This window comes from Cuculus canorus, chromosome 3 (assembly GCF_017976375.1).
Source record: "Cuculus canorus isolate bCucCan1 chromosome 3, bCucCan1.pri, whole genome shotgun sequence".
In the NCBI taxonomy this organism is placed as follows: Eukaryota; Metazoa; Chordata; class Aves; order Cuculiformes; family Cuculidae; genus Cuculus; species Cuculus canorus.
Genome location: NC_071403.1, coordinates 15,449,029 through 15,470,302, shown reverse-complemented (window position 1 = coordinate 15,470,302; position 21,274 = coordinate 15,449,029). Strand labels below are relative to the sequence as shown.

Genomic DNA, 21,274 nt, shown 5'->3' with positions numbered 1-21,274 from the left:
TCCCCTGAAATTTGGGATGTATTGGAAAAACATGATCTATGTCAGAAGAAAAGAAAAAAATGTATGATGTCCTCTGCCAGAGCCACACAGATCTTACTATTTTCAACAAAATCACTATGGAAAATTTGAATATGCTTTTCTGTACCTCCATGAAGACTCCCAAGTCAAAATTGCCTATTTAGGGCTTCTAAAGGCAAAGAAGTGAAAGCTTCACAGTGATGGACAATTTTTCTTTATCAGGCCCACAGAAAATTTGGCAAAACCACGTGTTTAGTAGCAGCAGAGCCCATTAACACAGACCAAACACTTCTCTTCACGGGGAGCAAATGAAAAATTGTTGCAGATTCTGTGCCTATTGGACAGAGGTTGTTGGACATGAATTATAAAGACATAAGTACTTAACATCAGTGACAGGTGTAGTTTTGAGTATAGTGTTTTAATTAGATAGTTTACAATTGCCAGTTACTGTTTCACTGAATATTCAACTTGATGGGGGCATCTTGAAATAAAAGTAGAAAATATACTTCTCATGTCCATATGTTATTAAATTAAATACCTGCTCATAGATGAATACACCTGGATATGTCTACACATTTAGTTTTTAAAACGATGCCACGATATTTTTTTAAAAGGTATGGAATGATATCCTGTATTTTTTTCTGAGTGACTTTATTTCTACCATACTTTATTTTGTTGCTTTTTTAATAACCATGATACATTGAGCTCATTCTTAAAAAGGAATGAACTAGTGTAGATCCATCTGAGATATCTCAGCACAACAGTTATTCCTTTGCAAGAAGGGCACAACTTGAGAACAGCAAAGTTCCAATCAAGGAGCAGAGGAAGTGGGAAAGAGGGAAAGGGAAATTTCACAAAAAAAGCTTAGGAGAAACTTCATCTCAAATAAAAAAAGCATGTTCTTATTGCTTTTCTTCCCAGGTCCTCTCAATAATGAAAATGATGCGACTGGTATCACCACTCACTGTGGGCTGACTGACAAAGCAACTTTGAATTATTATCTGCAACAATAGTTAAATATGTATTGCACAGACAAATTTGTAATTCTACCATATTCCCACTCAATGTGAGTCTATTATTTCTTTCAGTGAAGCCACAATCTCACTCTGAAATGGTATCGTTCTTAGCCAAAACCACAGACATTGATGAAAATTTTGCTTGTGGCACAATCCCATCTGTCAAACACACCGACAGTATTTGGTTCATTGAACATTTTGAACCAAGCTATCGTAAAATTAAAAATATAGAAAGCACCCATAAAATGCCTACAGAATGTACGTGACATAACAATATTTCATTTAAATTACAAACATGTCTCTTAAAGACTTATGTGAGCCTTAGTATAATGTCACAGACTGAAAAAAAACTTAATGCAGTGATTTGTCTTGTAATTGCAAAAGCAGATGTAGCAGATTTGATTAAGGAAGCAATGAAGTTTGGCTGTTTGCAGAAAATACATCACTATACAAACTATGGTTCTGATGTGAAATATGAGAGTTTTGTCAAAATTTATAAATTATGTCACTGCCTTATTAGCAGTCCACAGAACAGGCAAGAAAATTGTGTAATATTTTTCAGCAAATGATGATGAAGATTAACACCAAGTGGTACTTTGTCAAAATACTTAACACTGCAATGGTATTATCAGCATACTGAGGACTTTTGTAAATAATGACATAAGCTTGAACAAAAACAAGGAAGGAAGCCAGAAGCAGTATAAACTCCAACACACATTTACGTGATATACAAGAATACAGGAGCAAAAACGTCTACAAATACCAAAGCAGACATGGATGTACAAGAATGGAGAGTATTCACATGAAGGGAAAACAAAACTGATAAAATCACCAGCACAGATGACAAGAAATTCATAAGTTTTTATTTTATACCTTTCTCGTTCTGGTGAATGCAAACTAGTATCTGGTCTCAAGCAGTTGGTACTAGCACTCCTAGCCCTGTCAAGGGAGGGCTGTAGTTCACTAGTGCCAGTGCATTGCATCCAATGGTAGAAGAGAAAGAAAAAGAAAACAAAGAAAGGAATACAATGTTAGATATTAACTCATAAAATAATGCTCTTTTTACAGAAAATGTAGAATCACAATGATTTAATTAAGGAAAACATAAAAGAGCTGACTGGATGACAGTGCCAAGATTTGTTTATAAAATAAAAGCAAACAAAAAACTGCTAGATTTTTTTTGCTGAGATCATCAAAATGTTTATAACTGAATGAGACAGAAAAACATCCACTTGTAAGAAAGTGGAATGAAAAATACCAGACAATAAATTTAAATCCTTATTAACAGCAGTAAATCTTAGGCCAACATAAAAGGATGTGATATACTACATATTACATGAAATCACTTTACAGTGACGCTCATTTATTCTGCAAATCCATATGAGATACCAAACAGGAGTGGGGGAATTAATCCTCAGTTTCTTACCTAACCAGCAGATCATCTCCAAATTTCGGTATTCGTGAATTAAGGCAATCACGAAGGAGGGAAATATCCTGTCTAATCACTGATTTGGTCTTAGCACATGCAGGAAGAGTTGAGCTTTGTAAATCAAAATTATTTAAACAAAATGAAAATAAATTTGACATGTAACCAAAATCATATGCACAAACAAAATCATGTAACAGAGAAAAATATGCAACATATAATTTTAACAGCAAGGAAACAAAACCCTACCAAAACCAAAGTGGCTTCTGTTTTGGCTTTTGTTGTTTTTTCTTTAATGTAGGGGTTAGTCAAGACAGTTATATCAAGTTATTTTAGGATTATATCCTTTATCTCAGTTATAAAAACACTGTGGAAACTCTAATTTTCATTTAACAAGGCAAGTTTATTTACTTCTTAAAAAGGATCTAACTACTTAAAGTGGACTCCAAACACTTCTTACCTGTATAGATTCCAATGAGTACCATTTTCTAGTAAAGGCATCTTGGGTGGTAATGTTTTATAGTGCCTAACAGAACTTCTTGAATGTGGTAGAACAGAAAAGAAAAAAGAACACAAAAACATGCCAGAAATAAAAAGACAGGTAAAGTAAGGCAAGACTGACAAGAACGTAAAATAAATGTGTAATATTCTATTTCATTTAGTAGCTTTAATACGTAGATTTCTCCATGTGTACATTTTTCAATGCAAATACTGTGACAGATACCCTGGGGGACAATTTTTTTTATTTACTTTTTTAATACAGTCCATGAGCTCATTACAATACTAGTAGAACTCAGATTTTTTTCCTTTTAACGAAAGTAATCTAAATTTCATCTTTTAGAGATTTTTTAATAAATACATACAAGCTGTTGTAAAGGTTTAGGATTAGGTTGATATTAAACTTGCTGTTTATTTCTCTCAGTAATGCCATATTTAGACTTTAACTACTATCGCTTTCAGTAGTTAAGCATCAAAAGCTTGCTGAAACAGCGATACATAGTATCACAAACACAATTATAGATGCATTAGCATCTAGTATTTTTGAATGCAGAAGTCTTTTTGAAGTGGTGTATCAGCTTCAAAATCCAATGTAATTAAATGTTATTACTAACAAGCTGACTATAAAACCTAGGAGATCTACTAGATCAGCCAGCACAGCAGCACTCGGAGATGCTATATGACAACTGTCTAATATCATTACTTTACAGTACAAGAGATTTTAGAACAGGAAATGTTTGAGTTACTATCCAGCTCTACCCAATGAAAAAAGGGAGAAATTTAAAGGCAAATGGTGGCTGCCAAGTGGGGATCACGACCATTTAATGGCTAAGGATTAATAATCAAATTCTAACCATTTTCCGTAAACTCTACCAGGACATGTGGTGCTATTAGCAGAATTACTAGCAGCCTTGAGGACTTCTCAGCATCCAGAACAGTCTGTCCCAGTAGGACATTTTAATTCCTGTTAAGACTCGGACTCAGGCACAGCAGATCAAGGTTGCAAATCTGGCTGTGTCACAGAGAGACAAAGCAACTCTCTGCCTGGAAACCCTAATGTCTGTAAAACTCTGAGGGATTTAACAGAGCAGCTTTGACACCTGTGTACAGGTTTAGCTGCCACCACTGCTGACACAATAAAGTTGAAAGAAAGTAATCCATTCTGTCAATCGTGGCAAACTAGCAGATATTACCAATCAAAGTGGGTGTGATCAAAGGCATGGACTGTGACCAACCATGGTGCATGGCATCGGTACACATGTCCTTCCACCATTTCTGCTATTAGTCAACAAATCCATAGAGATGGGCAAGATGGACATCTAGGACTACTATTATTCTAAACTGTTGTATTAAACTAAACCTATATCCTAATTTTGTAGCTTGGACTATCTCATATTAGTATTTCTTTCATTTAATGGGAAACCTTTAACATTTCTTTCCCATTTCAAGCTGAAGCTGCCTCAATGTTCAATTAAAACATTTTCCAGCAAGCTGTCTACAAAACAAGGGTAAAGCCATATAATGTTTCTAAGATGAATAAATGTCTGGCCACTACCAATGAGAAAGGACAAAAGATGGCAACCAATGAGAAGACCAAATTCTTGTTGAAAGGATTTTTGAGACTATTCAGTCAAGAACTGACATTAGCAATTTTCTGGGTATTATTCAAGCTTGGATTAGTCTGTATAAGTCTGAGAATTAATTTTCAAAATCAGCCTACTGTCTTCTAATGCCCTTATATTCACCTTCAATACATTACTAAAAGTACCATTCTATTTTATAGTATACCATTACTGTTAATTTAAAGGGGTGAATTTGTTACTTGGTCATAAAAAAAGTAACAGCAATAATTAGAATTATTAACCTCTTAAACCTAGAGCATTGAGGTAAAAGCTTTTTCAGCTGAAGTACAAGAAACACTTTCTACTCATAATGAAAACCTACATTTTAATTTAACATCTTCACTGATGCACAGATTTTTGGAAAGTTTTTGTATTTATTACTTTACCCTTATACTATTGTGATATATTATTATATCACCGATGCTTTTTCAAATTCGATGGAGAGAACGAAAGCAACTCAATGCATATTGGAAAAAAAACCATTCTCTGTAGGTGAAAATCCTACACCAAGTAAATGATTAAGCACATTAGATAATACGGTTTTAAGAGTTTGACTGTTTAAAACATACGGCACTGACTTAAAACTCTTAGTAAAACCCAGATCCTGAAACAGAAAATGGTTAACTACTTGGTTGAAGTAATAGAATGGTTAATTTCTTCAACTTCAATCTAGGTTTTTACTGATTCCAAATAGAAGGTTTTCTACGCAATCTGACATGTATTTTTGATAAGGTTGGCGGATGTAGAGGAAAAAAAGGGGGAGGAGAGTTATATCTGTTAGATTAAATTATTTCAATCCTCTTTAGTTTTACAACATTGGGAAGAGTTGAGACGAGGAGCTCCAAGCTTTGGAATGAGAGATTAATAAAGACTGAAGATGAGTCCAAACTACAAAGTTGATGCCTGGATCTAAATTACGGCACGAGTTGTAGATGAAAACCCAAGTAATAGGGGACCCCTCCAATCTCTTAATAGTGAGCCCGCATTAATAACTGTTCTTTCCTCTACAGGTGACAAAAATCAGCATGAGATTAGGTGTTAGAACAAGTAAAGATTGTTGACTTGTGCATGGCTGTAATATAAACATACAAAGGCAAACAAAAACAAACATAGAAACAACTAAAAAGGAATGCTTGAAATAATAACAACATTGTCATGCATTCAAAGATCAAGACTTCTGTGACTAGACAGAAAATCTACCATGAAATACAACTGCAAAATCAGAATTTCTTCCACTTTAATCCTTACTACTGAAGGTCACAAACATACATACAATCTCAATCCGAGTTAAAATGAACAAAGAACAACTGACACCTGGATCACAAAGCACTAGGAATTTCTTTACCGGATGTCTTCATGATTACGGAATTCCTGTATTTACCTGATGGTATGTAGGCACTCTGCACTTCTTCCGCGTTTTGCTCTGGGCAGCATAAGAAGCTCACTGCACAGACAGGATGGGTGGTGAGTGAAACAGATATAATTATGAAGCATTAGATGACATGGGTTATGCCAATGATATGCAAATGAAAACATAAAAAGAAACAAGAAGCTTCCACCCAGATAGATAGCCTGATGAAATTCAAACCCAGACTGCACGTTTTAAAGAATGTGAGCTAATAAATGCCTGTGATAACTACATTTTCAACAAATTCCTTTTAGTACCGCACCTAATTGTGGGGGATTTGTCCTTAAAAAATTCAAAAGCACTGTTTCAGGCCTCTTCATGACAAAAGGAATTCATAAAACAGTGACATTTCTTGAATTACCTCCTTTCTCATGAACTAATTAATGAATAAATAATTTAGAAAAAAAAATGACAGTTGTCATTTTGGGATTTTTTTTTCTTCCTAAGTTACAAAATCATAGATGAAAAAGCAGAGCTACTAATTTAATGCAAATCATTTTACGGGAAGAGTAACCAGTCACCCTTTAGAAAAAACAAAGATATATGTTTATTGGAAATACTGTGTTTGGAGAAATATAAATTCTGGCATTATAGCTCAACGGTATTTTGTAATGCAATCCTAAATAAACAAAAAAATGCTAATTAGCCTTCAGACTTTTTGTTTCTTATTGTTTCCAATTAAGAAAATCAGCCATTTATTCTATTTTTCATCTACTGTAGACAAACACATGCTACAACCAGCAAGATGGTAAAAATAATACATATTTATGCCTATGATAAATATGACTATGACATGAAATAACCCTTGAATTAATCTTGTTGTGTTATGCACTTCAACACAATCAGAAAGACCAAGGTCCAAAACTCCTAATTATTGTAAATATAAAATTACTGCTAAACTTCATGGAAACATGCTATTTTAAAAAAAGCAGGGAATCATATGAAGTACTATGGTGATGAAGAGACAAAAGATTACAAAATAGATAAAGCAGCAGTTCTTCAGTGTGTTTTGTGCTTTATGTCATTATAAAATCACCCATTTAATTGATGCAGCATAAGTAATTCTGAAAATTCTGAAACTCAGCAGCTTGAAATACTGGCTTGTGAGTTGAGTGAGATTTAACTTTGCATCTGGAACCACTAGCCTGATTTTGATACGACAAAATGTATTATATATGAACTTAACTGTTTGGCAGGGGGATGTTTGTTTGGTTTGGGTTTGGTTTTGGGTTTTTTTAAGCAAAATTTCCACTCATAAGCTCAGAGGACTGACAGGTTTTACATGCAGGTTTCCAAATACTAATAAAAAGAAGTTACGTTTTCTTCAGAGTTGCAAAGTAGATGGGAGATGTTAATATTTACTCTACCTTTGCTAATCCAAAGAGTATATATTGTAATGGGCCCAAAGCAAACACTAATATAAAATTTCATAAGAAAAGGGATATAAAATACAAAACCCACAAAGAAATCTTCAAGTTAAAAAAACAAAGCAAAATAATCCATCACAGTAGAAGATGCACACAGTTCTATAATAAATTAAGATGACTGGTTTGGAGATATTTAAAATAAAGATAATTACTCTAAAACAAGGGTTTTCTAATGTGAGTACTAAAATACAGGTTTTATTTAGGAATAAAAGAAACACTAAAAAAAAATGAGAAGGGTCTTGAAAGTTGGATGATGATCCTAAATATAAAGCTAATATACTGCTTAGCCTTGTATCCTAATAAAAAGCTTTTCCTAACAGATTTATATACATACACACACATACATGTGTGTACATATGTATATAAATATATATTAAAAAGGTAAAGTGGACAAATCAGTTCCACTGGAAGCTTATCACATCAGATGCTTTAGTAAGAGACTATGTTACCTATTTTTACAAAGATCTATTCAGAATACTCAATATGAATTTGAGACTAATAGATCATTGAGAAAATGATCAAAAGTAATCAGCAGCTGCAATTTCTCTCATGTTACTCTCAGTTAGTGACTTACTTTTCAAGCTAAGTTTATGTTCATAGAATCACAGAATGTCCTGAGTTGGAAGAGACCCATAAGGATCATCGAGTCCAACTCCTGTCCCTACACAGGACAACCCTAACATTCACGCCATGTGTCTGAGGGCACTGTCCAAGTGCTTCTTGAATATTATCAGGCTATTTCCCTGGCAAGCCTGTTCCAGCACTCTACGATGCCCTGAGTGAAGCATTTTTTTCCTATTATCCAAACTAAACCTCCCCTGGCACATCTTCCTGCCATTCCCTATTGAATGTATTTGTTCAGATGAAAGTTTCAGTTAATGAAAAACACATAATACTTATAGTACTGTTGATACTAATACACAATACTGAATGAAGATTTTGTTAAAATCCTTGGATGTGACAGAAAATCTTGTTCAGCAAAGGCTGGGTTTGATCTTCCCTATGAAGTAATGAAAGACAGTGAAACCTGGAAGCGTTAAAGTCTCCCCAACTGAAGAAATCTCAGGGAAAGATGGGAAGGGAAATTGGAAAAAAAAGACCACTGCAGACAAGATTAATACTCAAGGAGAGTAAGTACATGGATCTATCTTTAAATCATCCAAATAAGCCATGTACATCTTCCATGACTGATCTTTAAGCTTCCAAAAAGCATTTTCTGAACATTGAAAAGAACTGTAGACTGTGTCTTACTCCTCTGAAGAAATCCAGCACCCATTGCTGCTGGAGCTCTGGAGTGATGGTTCATCTCCAAAACAGCTTCTATGCAAACCCTGCTTTCCAAGCATAATCGATGCATTTATCATCATTTAGATCATAGGTTTAGGCTTTATTGGAAGAAAATCATCTAGACAGTTAACTGTTTATTTCTAATGGCAAAAGCTACTATTTAATGTCTCTTCCTCTTCAGACCTGCTGAATAAGAAATCTATTCAATAAATATCTTCAGGAATCTTTGGAATATATCACTACCTACAATAAATAATAACAAGAAACATTTGGAACAAGGGGAAATTACTCAAATTAGCTTCACGATAAATCTGACTATTACATTTAAAAAGCATTTCAATTCACCTCTGAAAGGAAATTCAGTACAACAATCCAACTTAGACAATTCTATACATACTTCTTGCCTATGAAGTTGAATTCTAAAATGTTCCAAATAACTCATTAATTCCCATCTGTATGTTATCACATTAGAAAAATGAAACAGGCAAGATCATATACAAAACTGAATTAGTTTCACTGCAAAAGACATCTGTTATTCAATTTCTATGTTGCTTCGAAACTGGACAAAGAGTTCTAGAGATTTTTATGGTTTATTCTTTACACATTTTCGCATCACTATCAAATATATGTTCTGTCTTGAATTTACTGTATCATTTGCAAAGATTTTGTCATCCTTATTCATAAAAAATAATAACTTACTTAAAAAAATAGGTAGAACAATTGATTTTATATGAATGGAAAAAGTTTTCCGTAATAGTTCAGCTCTATGTTTGTTTTTTTTCAAAGTAAACACACAACCCACAAACATTGATAACCTCTGTGGCTGTCATCGTTATGTTTCCCAAATACTGAATTGAAATACCTTTTCAAACTTTTTTCAGCTACAAACTAAACAGAAATTCTTCTTTTCTTTCATTTTATTAGAATATTCCCAAATACCTGAAAACAATGCCTACTAGGAGAGACCAGGTGTTCTATGGGAGTACAGCTAATGCATGTATTCCAGGGAGAGATGTGTATGTGTTATGCATCTAAGATTTCAGATTTTTGCTAATTACAAGCACTGGAACTATTCTTGCTATGCTTGGGCACTGTACCAAGTTCACCAGAATGTTACATAAGATGTTGTGAAACTGCATATGTAGACGTCCAAAATCTATGAGCACAAGAATGCAAATCATATCATATGCAACTCCCAACTAGTAGGAAAGTATGCATGGTATTTTCCTGGCTACTGAAAAAGATAAATTCTGAGTTATAAGAATAGCTGGGCATACATCTAGATGTATGGTTTTCTAGCAAAAATCTCTGTGCTTCATTAATGAAACAAACAACAGAATACTCTAGGACAGATACCCAAGAACCATTATTCTAGATACCTGCTATTTCTGTCAACCCAGTGCCCAGGTTTATCAAAAAAAGAGGTATAAAAAATTAAACCATGACACTAGATTTGTCATGTTTCTACTGAACACCAACATAGACATCTCTAAACTTTTTTTCCAAGTTCAGGCTGACGATGTACCTTTCTTGATCAGACAAATACTGACTATCCATTTCTCTGGATCTGTAATCAACTGGAGTTCTGGAGGCATCATGGTGTCTAGTTGGAGAACGTGATCTTCTCATGTGATGAATTTCATCTAAACTCCTGTAAGGCAGAAATATGTATGATAAAGTTGTTTTTTCATACATAATACAGCTTAACAAACTACAGTACAAGATGGCTGAAGGAAGTTTTTATTCATTAATTTTTTTATTATCTGACTGCTAAAAAAATACTGGTTCCTAAGATTAACAAAAAACACTTCTAAGTTTAGAAAGCAGCCTTTTCTACCATATTTAGGAGTACATGCCTCTTTCTGTGTACACTGATGGATTTGAAATGCCATTTTCAAAGCCTGTACTTAAAGAATATCTAAGATAACACAAGAACTGGTAGTACCTCACATGAAATTAAGTTTTGTGCATTTGTAGATTCATAGCCAGATTTCTGAAGGGTTGGTTTTAGGCTGTCAACTTTTTGCAGGTATCTTCAGTATTCTTGACAAAATTCTAGGATAGGATATGGGAACTTGCAGCAGATTTTAGCAGTCTTAAACTATTATACAAAAGAGGTATCACTTTGTATAAATGCAGCTAAGCTCTGACCTCCATGACAGTAATTCAAAGCTCTCTTCATGTGGAAAAGAATGAGAAAGAAACAACTGTTTGAAGGACAGATCCTACCTTTAGTTTAATAAATGCCATCAGAACAAGAAGCATTAGTTTTTCAAAGTACAAAATGAAAGGATGGGTGGAACTGACTGAAATAACTCATTTGTGCGTGTAGATAGAAAAATACAAGACTACATATAATTGTTTGCAAAAACAGAATGAGGAGTTCTTGTTCTCTTTACTGTTAAAAAAAACTAGTCAGTGCCACTGTCTGTTTTATGTGGAGCCATACTCTTCTGTCTGTTAATGATATATGGTACAGAGGATGGAAAAGCAGAAGCAAGATCATCAGGATTCTCAACCAGGAGGAGAAGCTGGTTTTCTGGAATATACCATCATTTTGAAACATCACAGATGACTGGTATCAAATGGTCAGTGATAGAGCTCCAAAATACCTGACACAGTAAAGATGGTTAAGGACAGTACTGTAGCACGGAATTCTGTACACAAATTTCAGCTAAGAAGGGTAGATTTTCAGTAAACTACCATAGGCAGTGGGCAATAATCTTGCTACTGCAACACTTCAAGTTCTTGCAGTAGTTCAAGAACAAAGCGTCATAGAAATTGGAGAAAAGGAAAACTGGTTGAAACTGATGCATTTTTAGGGTTCCATGAGAGGTTGCAAAAGCAGCTTATTGCCCTGCACAATAAAACAAGCAAAATCAAGTGGGTCAAGTTTTGTGCTTAACCAGTTTGTATGGCTCTATTCAATAAAGGCATAAAACTTGCAAATGCAGAGCTCAGAAAGGATTCTCCTACTAATAGGTTATCTACTAAAAGCAGTAAATGCAGAAAATAGAAGTTTATAAATGACTGATTCTGTAAAGGATTTTTTTACTTCTTCCATTTAAAATGTCACATTTTATATATAAAATTAATATAAATGACATTAATAATTTCAGCTTGCTGTTACTTCAGAATTGGTTCAATTCATAGTTATTATAAAATTTGCACATGCCACTATTTATTATCCTCTAAATATACTTAAGTGGCTTCATAAAAAATTCAGCCACTGAAAAAAACCTTTCCAAATCTATATATTAGTTATGGTATGCACAGATGATGAATCACAAAGAAAATATCAATATGAAGAAGTAAGTCTTACAAAGTTATGATTAGTCCTATGAGTGCTCTTAAATGATTAATTAAGCATTAATCAAGTCCAAATATTACACTATCAAATTCAAATAAACAAATAAAGTTTTAAAATTGTGAAAAAACAATGAGCAAGAGAAAAGATAATAATGATAGATTATAGGAACTTAAAAGTAACCAGTTTTGCATTAGCTTGTGACACCTACCTCTGTAATGGCACATTTGGTAAACGTGAACGGGTCCTGCCCTGATCGTCGCCACGGTGAGGAGATACAGATCGTGAACGATGATGTGTTGTTCTTTGCTGTTCTGGCACAGTTAGCGTTGTAGATTTACTTTCTCTAGTACTAGGTCTATAGCTCACTGGCAAGAGGGCAACAAAAGGAAATCAGGGAATAAAATTTGGAAAGAATTAAGATGGTTAGTCCTTCCAGGAATGTACGTCTAAATGCTTACAAAACTTTCAAGTTGTCATTCAGCTTTTGCACATCTTGACATATCATGCAGCCAGGATAAAGTACTAGCATTACCTTTAAATGTCTATACATATGGAAACAGAGAAACTAAGATGTTTTTCTTTATGTACTGGGAAATGCGGAGGAGAGGATTGAAACAGTTTTCTGACTTAAGGAAAAATATCCGGAGTGACTGGTACTTCAAAATTGTCATACAGTAGCAAATATCTGAAAGGAGTCCAAGCAATGCAGGTTTACCTCCTCAAACAAACGAAGGTGTGCCTGTGTACGACAGCACAGACTCATCCAGGACTGCTCATATATAAAATATCCTTCTGACTCTTGTTTCAGTTAAATACAAATATATTCTCCCACTGAACTTTGCCAAAGTCTTCTACTTTCAAAAATTGCTATAATTTAGAGTATAATGTATGGAATATTGAATGTTGCATGCTCTGCAGAACATTTTTTCCAAACACTGTGAATGAGCTGCAAATTCTCTTGTAGTTAATTTTTACAAAGAATTTAGAAAAGAAAAATCAGCAGAATATCAGTGCATTGTAAAGCATTGATATTTCTGTGTCTTTTTCCATGTAGCACGTTGTTTGCCTCAATATACACTTTGAATCCCATCCTAAAACAATGAAGCTCAATAAGATGAAGAGCTTTGAAGAGGTGCTCGATATCTTTCTAAAACAGCCTAAGAAAATTTCTCATACTTCAGTTGCTCACTTCTAGACATTTAAATTAGATTACAAGAATCCCTTGACAGAAAATCCCTTAATGACAGAAAGGGTCCTCTCTTAAGTCATCTCTTAATGACTTCACAAATTATTGTTTAGATTCAAAAATAATAATTTTGTTGCTTTTCTGAATATGTCTACCATTAAGTTGCTATAATGTGTTACTTTGTTCAGCTAAAAAAACTGGCCTCTGTCAGAAATCTTATTTCCATGCAGGAAAAGACTAAGATTTAGTCACTCACTCATCAACTGGATGAATTAAATAAGTTGCACTTTTTAAGGATCTCTTTAAAGAGTTTCAAGTCTGGGGTTTTTTTTCATATTTTGTATGATTTATATAATTATTTTAGTGCTTCTGTCATCTACCAAATTGTTATAGCCCTCTTAAAAGTGTGGCCCGTATATAGAATATGTATTAGGTTTGGTCATATATTCAATGACAATAACCTGTTTAGTTGCAAGTCTGAATCCTGATCACAAATATCAAGGAAGAATTTATCCCTTTTTTCCAAAATTGTGCATTAGTTTGCCAACGTATTCTAATGGATATGTAACTTATCTGAACGCATTGTCTCGTTATTAGACCTGGAGCAAAACTCGTTGTTAAAACAGTTATAAGTAATCCTAAAATAAGAATATCTTCCACTATTGAACCAGTCCATCTTAGTAACACGAAACTGAGAATGGTGACCTACTAGATAATGCATTTTATCATCCAAGCCACCATAAGACTGCTTTCCCTAATAGAGCTTATAATATCATAGCCTGCAGAACTGTTTCCATCTTCTGCACAGTACTGAACAAACCAGCAAAAGTTATCCAAAGACAACAGAACACTCAGGTGCTGTAGTAGCTGAAAGCTACAGTAGGATACTATAGTTTACACCAGCTTTCCAGCAATAGTAAATAAAAAATGTTTGACTTGAAGAAGTTCTTGTTGTCTTTGATATATTACCACTACAAATATCATAGGGAAGGCAGATAGGAAGAAGTCAATGTTGACAAAAAGATGATTATTAGACAGTTTTACTACAGACTTTTTGATTACTGTCAGCTTGCAATTGACCTTTGCAAAGACCTTTGCAATTTCTCCTATCATTAGTCCAACTTCCGTGTCTTCTACTTCATAGTATAGCTGGTGTGAGAACATGGGCAATACTTTTTTTCTTCCATTTCTAGAAGCACAGGAGTAGGATAAGTTTAATAAATCAGGGAAAATAGAAGCTTTATGAGTATTGCCAGATCTTAGTGGGCAAGTTCAGGCCCAAAGAAAAGTAGTCATAATAAGAACATATCATGTAGCTCAGAAACAAACATCAGGGACCATAATGTTAAGTGTGGTTAAGTGTGTGCTGTTGACAAACAATACTGAGTTAGACGTGTCAAATAAAGACACTGAATGCAATTTCATATTTAAAATGTGACATTACTCAAGTTTGGGAAGGGTAGGGGCTACTGTTTGAAAACCAGAGAAAACACGGAGAAAAAAATTCTGTGAGAACTCACTTGTGGTTACCAGAGTGATCTTACTAGTAGCTACACAAACTTCAGATGCTTGCCACTAGAAAAGCATTTTTAATAGCAACGCTATTCTGAGTACTGACTGTAAAATAAGCTTTTAAAAGTTGATAGCATGCACAAAAATATCTACTGAGGTTTATCAGCCTTTTAACAAAGGACTCTAATGTTTCACAGATTATGATGCACTGTGATACTGGAGTACTTTACCTACCGAAAAAGTGTTTCAGAGTTGTGCAAAAAAATTAGGAAAGAAAAAAAATAATGAGGCTCTCCCTGATCTCACAACAAGGACTGGGTGCAAATTTTGAAGAAAAAAAGGGAGTCCCTTAGGTTTCAATGGAGATTCCCTCATTTCACGTATAAGGTTGCTGCAGAACATGTCTGGTTTTTTGCTAGAGGAAGAAAGAAGACTACACATGACAAAAGCTGGATGTTTTTCTTGCCAGGATAACCAAATCTAAGCTCTATGTGCTAAAAGATGTACCATTTTTCAAACAAGTTTTTTTTTTAGATTAAGTCTTGCCATCTTTATCAGAAGGAACACTAGTTTATATTTATTTAACACTAAAATCAAAGAAATCCAAAATGTCTTTTCAAGCTTTAGTCAACTGTACCAATATACATACAGTTTAAATATTAAAAAATTAAATATAAATTTCAGTTTAAAATATATTTCATGAGCATCTGTAGCCTGCCTTAAAAAATACACTTACTATTATCATGTGCACTTAAAAATCTGGTATTGAAAGATTATTTTATCTTATATTTTCATAGCCAAGCCATCCAGGGGACAATATCTGAAACTTGTGCATTGTGGGTACACAAAGCTTACAGAACAGACAGAGCGATATTAATTTACATTTGTGCTAAGAATTTCCATAGTGACCACAACAGTGACAGCAACAGTAACATTTCCTCATATCCTCAAATACAGAAGCTCTGTGGTCTCCAGAGTGAGCAGAGAAATTTTTTTGCGTGGACCAGCATGATAGCAGCAATCAAGCTTAGGGTAGTTTATGCAGAAGAAGTTTCTCAGTTGCTCATGGGAAACTGTCAGATGTGACATGAAATGGAAGCTGGATGGATGATGAAAATGGTTCTCGCAAATTTTTGATACCAGAACTTTTTTTTTTTTAAGACAACACAGACGAGAAGGTGTTGTGTTGATGTTACCCTCCTGCTACGGGAGGAAGGTAAGTACAATGCAACCATTTATGCATATGACAGAAAAATCAATTGTTCTGAAGAGTTACACATGGCATAGACAATAACCCTATTAAAAATACCCTCTGGGATAGTGCCAACTGTATATCAACTTTTTTCTTGTTATTTAAGAAAGTTACTGAAATTTTGAAAGATAGGCCTCAAGACACTTTTGGTTTTTATTAAATCATCTGCATTTTATTAAATCATCTACCTCAAGACACAATTTTTTTTATTAAATCATCCTTTATTGACCCTTCTTATATACTAAGCACTCATGGGGCCACATCTAGTGCGCTGGGCTCCTCAGTGAAAAACAGGCACACACATACTCGTGTGGATCTGCATCAGGATCATAAAGATGATGAAGAAGTTTGAGCTTCTCTCTTATGAGGAGACACTAAGGGATTTAAAAAAATATTTTCTTCGTGTAAATAGATGTAGGCATACTACTACTATACTTTGTGTAGGCATACTACAAAAGTCAATTCTGCTACAGTTGAGCTTCAAATTACAGTTACTTTCAGCTGTTGATATGAACTCCTTTTATGAACAGTTCTATGAGCTGATTTAAAAAAAAATTATATATACCACTGCAAGATACTAACAGTAAACGAGAATAATATTATTATATGAAAGATCAGGCAGATTTGTGATAAGAAAAGGGAAAAATACTTTTCTTAAAATATCCTTGAAGTTATCAGTGTCATTATTGTTGATGTAGCAGACTTCCATTGACAAGCAGTGATTCTTTGCAGCTGCTCAAACCTCTAAGAAAACAGTTTTCTCTGTTATTACTGAATGCTAATACTGCATTTGCCTTAGCAATTGCCAAACCATTTGAAATTATTGCTTTAAGGATTTCTAACATTAGTTAAAATAGCTAAAATATTTTCATCATTCCTTTTTTATCTTATGGTAGTGATCAATCGAACTTTTGTGCCTCCATACTTTGCAGTTATGTGCCTGGTTTTTAGAGAATAAGCAATAAACTTTGTGAAAATCCTGAGATATTAAAATGGCAAAATAACTTCCTTCTCTTCTGATCATTTCAATAAAAAGAATAAATTAACACTGTAAGAATACACCTTTAATAAAGACAGACCTTATTCATAATATATATAAGCACTATGGTGGGTAATATTTGCAAGTAAGTGGTAAAGGAAGGAAAAGGGAAACATTTTCTTCTGCGTCACATGTTGTAAACTCAATTTTGGTATTCTTACTTCTGTTGAAAAGGAATATCTTAATCCTAAACTAATCTACCCAAAGCTAACAGAGGGTATGCCAAAGTGCTCTAAGAGTACACTTGAGCTGCATCATCATCCTACATTATGGGGAAATCTCAATAATGGTCATTCTCTTCCACATGCATTCCTCGGAGGAGAATGTGTGGTAAATCTGAACCAGATAAGAGCTGTAGCACACTCTTGTGAGGTTCATGGTACTGGGGGGCAGGAGGAGGGAAGGGGTAAAGACTGTGCAGCACAACAAGGAACTTCATGCAATTTAGTTTTAACAGAGACGACTGGTAGATGGAGAAGATACCTTACTGTGAAAACTAAGGATAACAGCCCTAAGTCTTAGAAGATTTAGCAATATAAGTAAGTAAGGTTGTATAGGAGAGTAGAAATGCATATCTGAACTTGTTTTCCAGGCACGTTTGTGAATCTGTACCCAAGACTCCCAAGCAATTCAGTAGAAGGTGGGAACTGACAAACTTTTCCAGGTCCCACCGCAAAATATGCTGTCTAGGCTGTCACACATTCGTGACAGATGACTGAAATTAACTTTGCCCCTCTGTGCTGAAAGACTAACCTTCATTTAAGAATTCAGATTGCACCTACAACCCACCACCCCACACACCCTCCCAGATATTTATATGTGTATCCACTTCCCATAGGAATCACAAACAGATGAACTCCACTTATAGTTGCCAAATGAACGTATCCATTGAACTGAAAACCAACCAATTTGTGCTTGATCAGGTCAGCTGTCATATTGTTTATGCTTAGATGGACTTCAGAAGGAATTTCCTTACCAGGCCTCTCAAGTTTTAGTTTAGAGACTCCCGCCTCATTGTAAATCCTACTGATAGAGATTAAATCCTGAGGTTTTCTACAGTGAAAGTTTGGACCCATGTATCCTTCAAAGGCACACCTGAGCACGCACAGTCCCATCAAATTTCCATAAGAATCAGCTACTCAAGTGCTGACCCAGCTAATAAAGTCCAGTGTATTCAGATGAATACTTTTGAATGTTTCCTCCCAGAAAGAAAATGCTTTTTTTCAAATGGCAAATGGATGCTTTGAAGAACTGGCAGCTGAGAAAAAGTTCCAATTCTTAATACAGTACACTGAAACCTTGAATGTAAATAAAATATGCCAGTATCTACAGTGTCAACTGAAAAGAAAATAATAAATGGGAAAAAATATTTAGAATCTATGATTTATTCTAACTTCAAATGTTCACTTTCTTGGTTGATGCAAAAATATAAAAATTGATCACTTTATTAAATCAAATTCATTACCAGACATACCTGAAGAAATTTCTCTTTTAGTAAGTCAGGTGGTAAATGTATTGAAGGAGGGAAAGAACCCAACCAATATCAAAGGAAGGAGAATTTGGCTCAGTAAACATCAAAAGGATACTGTATTAATAAAATATGTTTATATAATGAATAAATAAATTATCAGGTTATTTTAAACATAGATCAGGAAGACAGAGACCTTTCCAAATCCTGCCATGATATAATTCAGTGATTTTCATCAGGAAGATCCACAGAAAAACTGATTCAGTGCCGGCAATGACATAGTGATTCCTCAGTTAATTTCAGACAATTGGGAAACACATTAATCTGACTTGTAGCGACAATAGTCAAATGGAAGCAAAAAAAAGTGATATCCAAAATGATCTGCAAGATTTTCAGTATTTAAGGAATGCTGAACTAAAAGTCAAACCACAATAGTTTCTCCAAGTATATATTTAAGAACATTCAGGGCAATGATAGTTCATGAAGGCTTATGAAATCTATAAAAGACATAGCCATGCCACATGCATCTTAATCTACAGCCATGCATTCTCAATAAAGTCCATGGGAGACTGCATTATATCTAAGTTTCAAGCAAATAGCAACATAAAAAAAAAGCTTGTAATAAACACTGAATTATTTTCAAATTATTTTTTTAATTTAATTTGTATTTTAAATAATGCTCAGAACATTATGCAGCAAAAAATTAAACAATTTAAACCATCCAGTGGTTCACATATGAAGAATGATATGTAAAAGAAATATCAATGAATGAGTAGTAGAAATCATTTATTTCACCATGATTTAGTACAGGTACTATGGAATAATCAGGAAAACTGTTGGTTTGTTTTTCACAATGCACTCTCCGAAACCAGTATCCTCAATATTCCAAAATGTTATAAACCAAAAAAAAAACCAAACAAGCAAAAAAAGAAGAGGAAGAAGAAAAAAGCAGGACCATGCTGTTCACCCACGCACCTGGAGGAACAACTCCAATACCATCATCAACATCATAATCTGAGATGTCACTATCACTGATTGGCCGAGATCCTGCACAACAGTAAGGTAAACAAATACCTGAACATCTGGTCGTGTTACAAAATGTAAAAATATGCTCATTTAATGTACTGTTGAAATAAAAAAGATGATTTTAAGTCTAAACAATGCAGGATGAGAACTAAACTGCTGTGACTGACAGCGATGTTTCATAAAACCACTAAGAAAATTTAACTTTTACAGCTGCTACAGCCTCTTTTCCCCTTCTCCTTCCCTAAAGTCCTCGGAGATCATCTACTAGGATAGTTTATCTCACTAGAGCAGCAAAAAGTAAATAAAGAAAAAAATACTTTTGTGCTATTTCAGTGAGTAAGCTGAATCAGCTTGCTGTAGAGGAACACAGAGGTGGTAGCATGTGGTAAGAGAGGGGAAGAGGAAAGAGCACTGCCAGCTATTAGAACGGTTCAAATATCTAATGAAAGCTATCCTTTAATTTGCTCTCTCTATACATATTCTCATGCAACAATTAGAGCAACATCACATTTGTTCAACGCTTTCCTGAATGTGCACCAATTTCCTATGCATTGGATGGAATGAATGATTTCCATCTCTAAAAAACCCAAGAATAGCTTGGAAATGTATTGTAAAATAGTTCCCTAAGTACTTCTTATTTCTAAATTAATCTTAAATTACTTTAAATTAGCAGAGAAGCTACAGTATTCAAATATTTCAATATATTCATTATTTTAGTTTACTTCATACAAACCTGAAATCAGACTCATCAAAGCAACTGTAATTCCCAGATACATGCATACAACTTTTTTTGCTGCAGAAGCACAGTTCTCAGGTTTATGATGAGCATATTGGAGGCTGAGATTAACTTGACGATGAAAAGTGTTTATAAGCCTCATAAGTCCTTAAGCACTTTCATTTTTAAAACAAAGAAACTTTATTTAAAAAAGCATCCACAAATGGTGAACTTCAACTTTCGACTTAAAAGGAAATTCATGTAAACAAATGTTTGATAAATTTTCTTTTGCTAGTGAAAACCAAAGTGATTCCAACAACTGTCACATACTTGAAGTTATGTGTTACAGGTGAAAGAATGCCTTGTCTTAATGTTCTAATTTGCATCTCTTTTCTGCCACACATTTCCTTTATGTTAGAAGACTATAAAATAATATTTTTAACTTGTACATGAAAGTTAAATACCATTGCACCACATCCAGCATTTCTAATTTAAAATTTAAAAGAGATGAATGGAATTTAGACCTACTTTGTAATTTTTTGCTAGTGCTTTCTCCACCATGAACATGTCTTCTTGGCATGAAGGGTGATGGCTGAGGCAGAGGTAGTGAAGATTCATCATGTGTCTGTAGCTTATACCAATGTGGTTCATCATCTAAAAGTGCTGTCTCCAGCTCTATAAGAATCTAGTAGAAAAATTATCAGGTTTAAATTTTACTTTCAAGGCACACACACACAAACATATATACAAAATATATATGCGTATGTATTCAAAACCAAACAATGAACTCAGGAGAAATGTGATTGTATGTATCACCTCTCCAAGAAATTCACTCTCTTCTTCTTGAACTCTTGGCTGATCCCATACGGTTATTTCAAGCATTCGTTCTCTAAAATCTCTACGATGTACATGTGAGTAGAGAAAAGTTTGGTTCCATTTTGGCTCTAGACTTTTCTTTACTGTTTTGGTCCTCCTTTTACTCTTATCACTGAAACATAAATATTTGTTGTAAATTGTTTGCAGAAATAAATCACAAAATGCCATCTACTCATCAGCAGCTAATC

The 21,274-nt window shown here is 34.2% G+C and overlaps 1 protein-coding gene across 50 annotated transcripts in view; it reads right to left on the bottom strand.

Moving 5' to 3' along the window:
• Positions 1–21,274, bottom strand: part of RIMS1 (regulating synaptic membrane exocytosis 1) — a 327,910-nt gene that overhangs the window by 116,242 nt on the left and 190,394 nt on the right. For 25 of the 50 annotated variants that reach the window (XM_054061002.1, XM_054060978.1, XM_054060958.1 and 22 more), the window contains 9 exons: positions 21,027–21,198; positions 20,739–20,895; positions 19,445–19,516; positions 12,221–12,377; positions 10,228–10,353; positions 5,962–6,024; positions 2,921–2,998; positions 2,461–2,574; positions 1,908–1,997 (listed from right to left, as the gene is read on the bottom strand). In XM_054061002.1, the coding sequence (XP_053916977.1) occupies positions 1,908–1,997; positions 2,461–2,574; positions 2,921–2,998; positions 5,962–6,024; positions 10,228–10,353; positions 12,221–12,377; positions 19,445–19,516; positions 20,739–20,895; positions 21,027–21,198 (1,029 nt within the window). The remainder of the gene's footprint in view (positions 1–1,907; positions 1,998–2,460; positions 2,575–2,920; positions 2,999–5,961; positions 6,025–10,227; positions 10,354–12,220; positions 12,378–19,444; positions 19,517–20,738; positions 20,896–21,026; positions 21,199–21,274) is intronic. The other 25 variants (XM_054060968.1, XM_054060973.1, XM_054060977.1 and 22 more) reach the window with 4 other exon arrangements.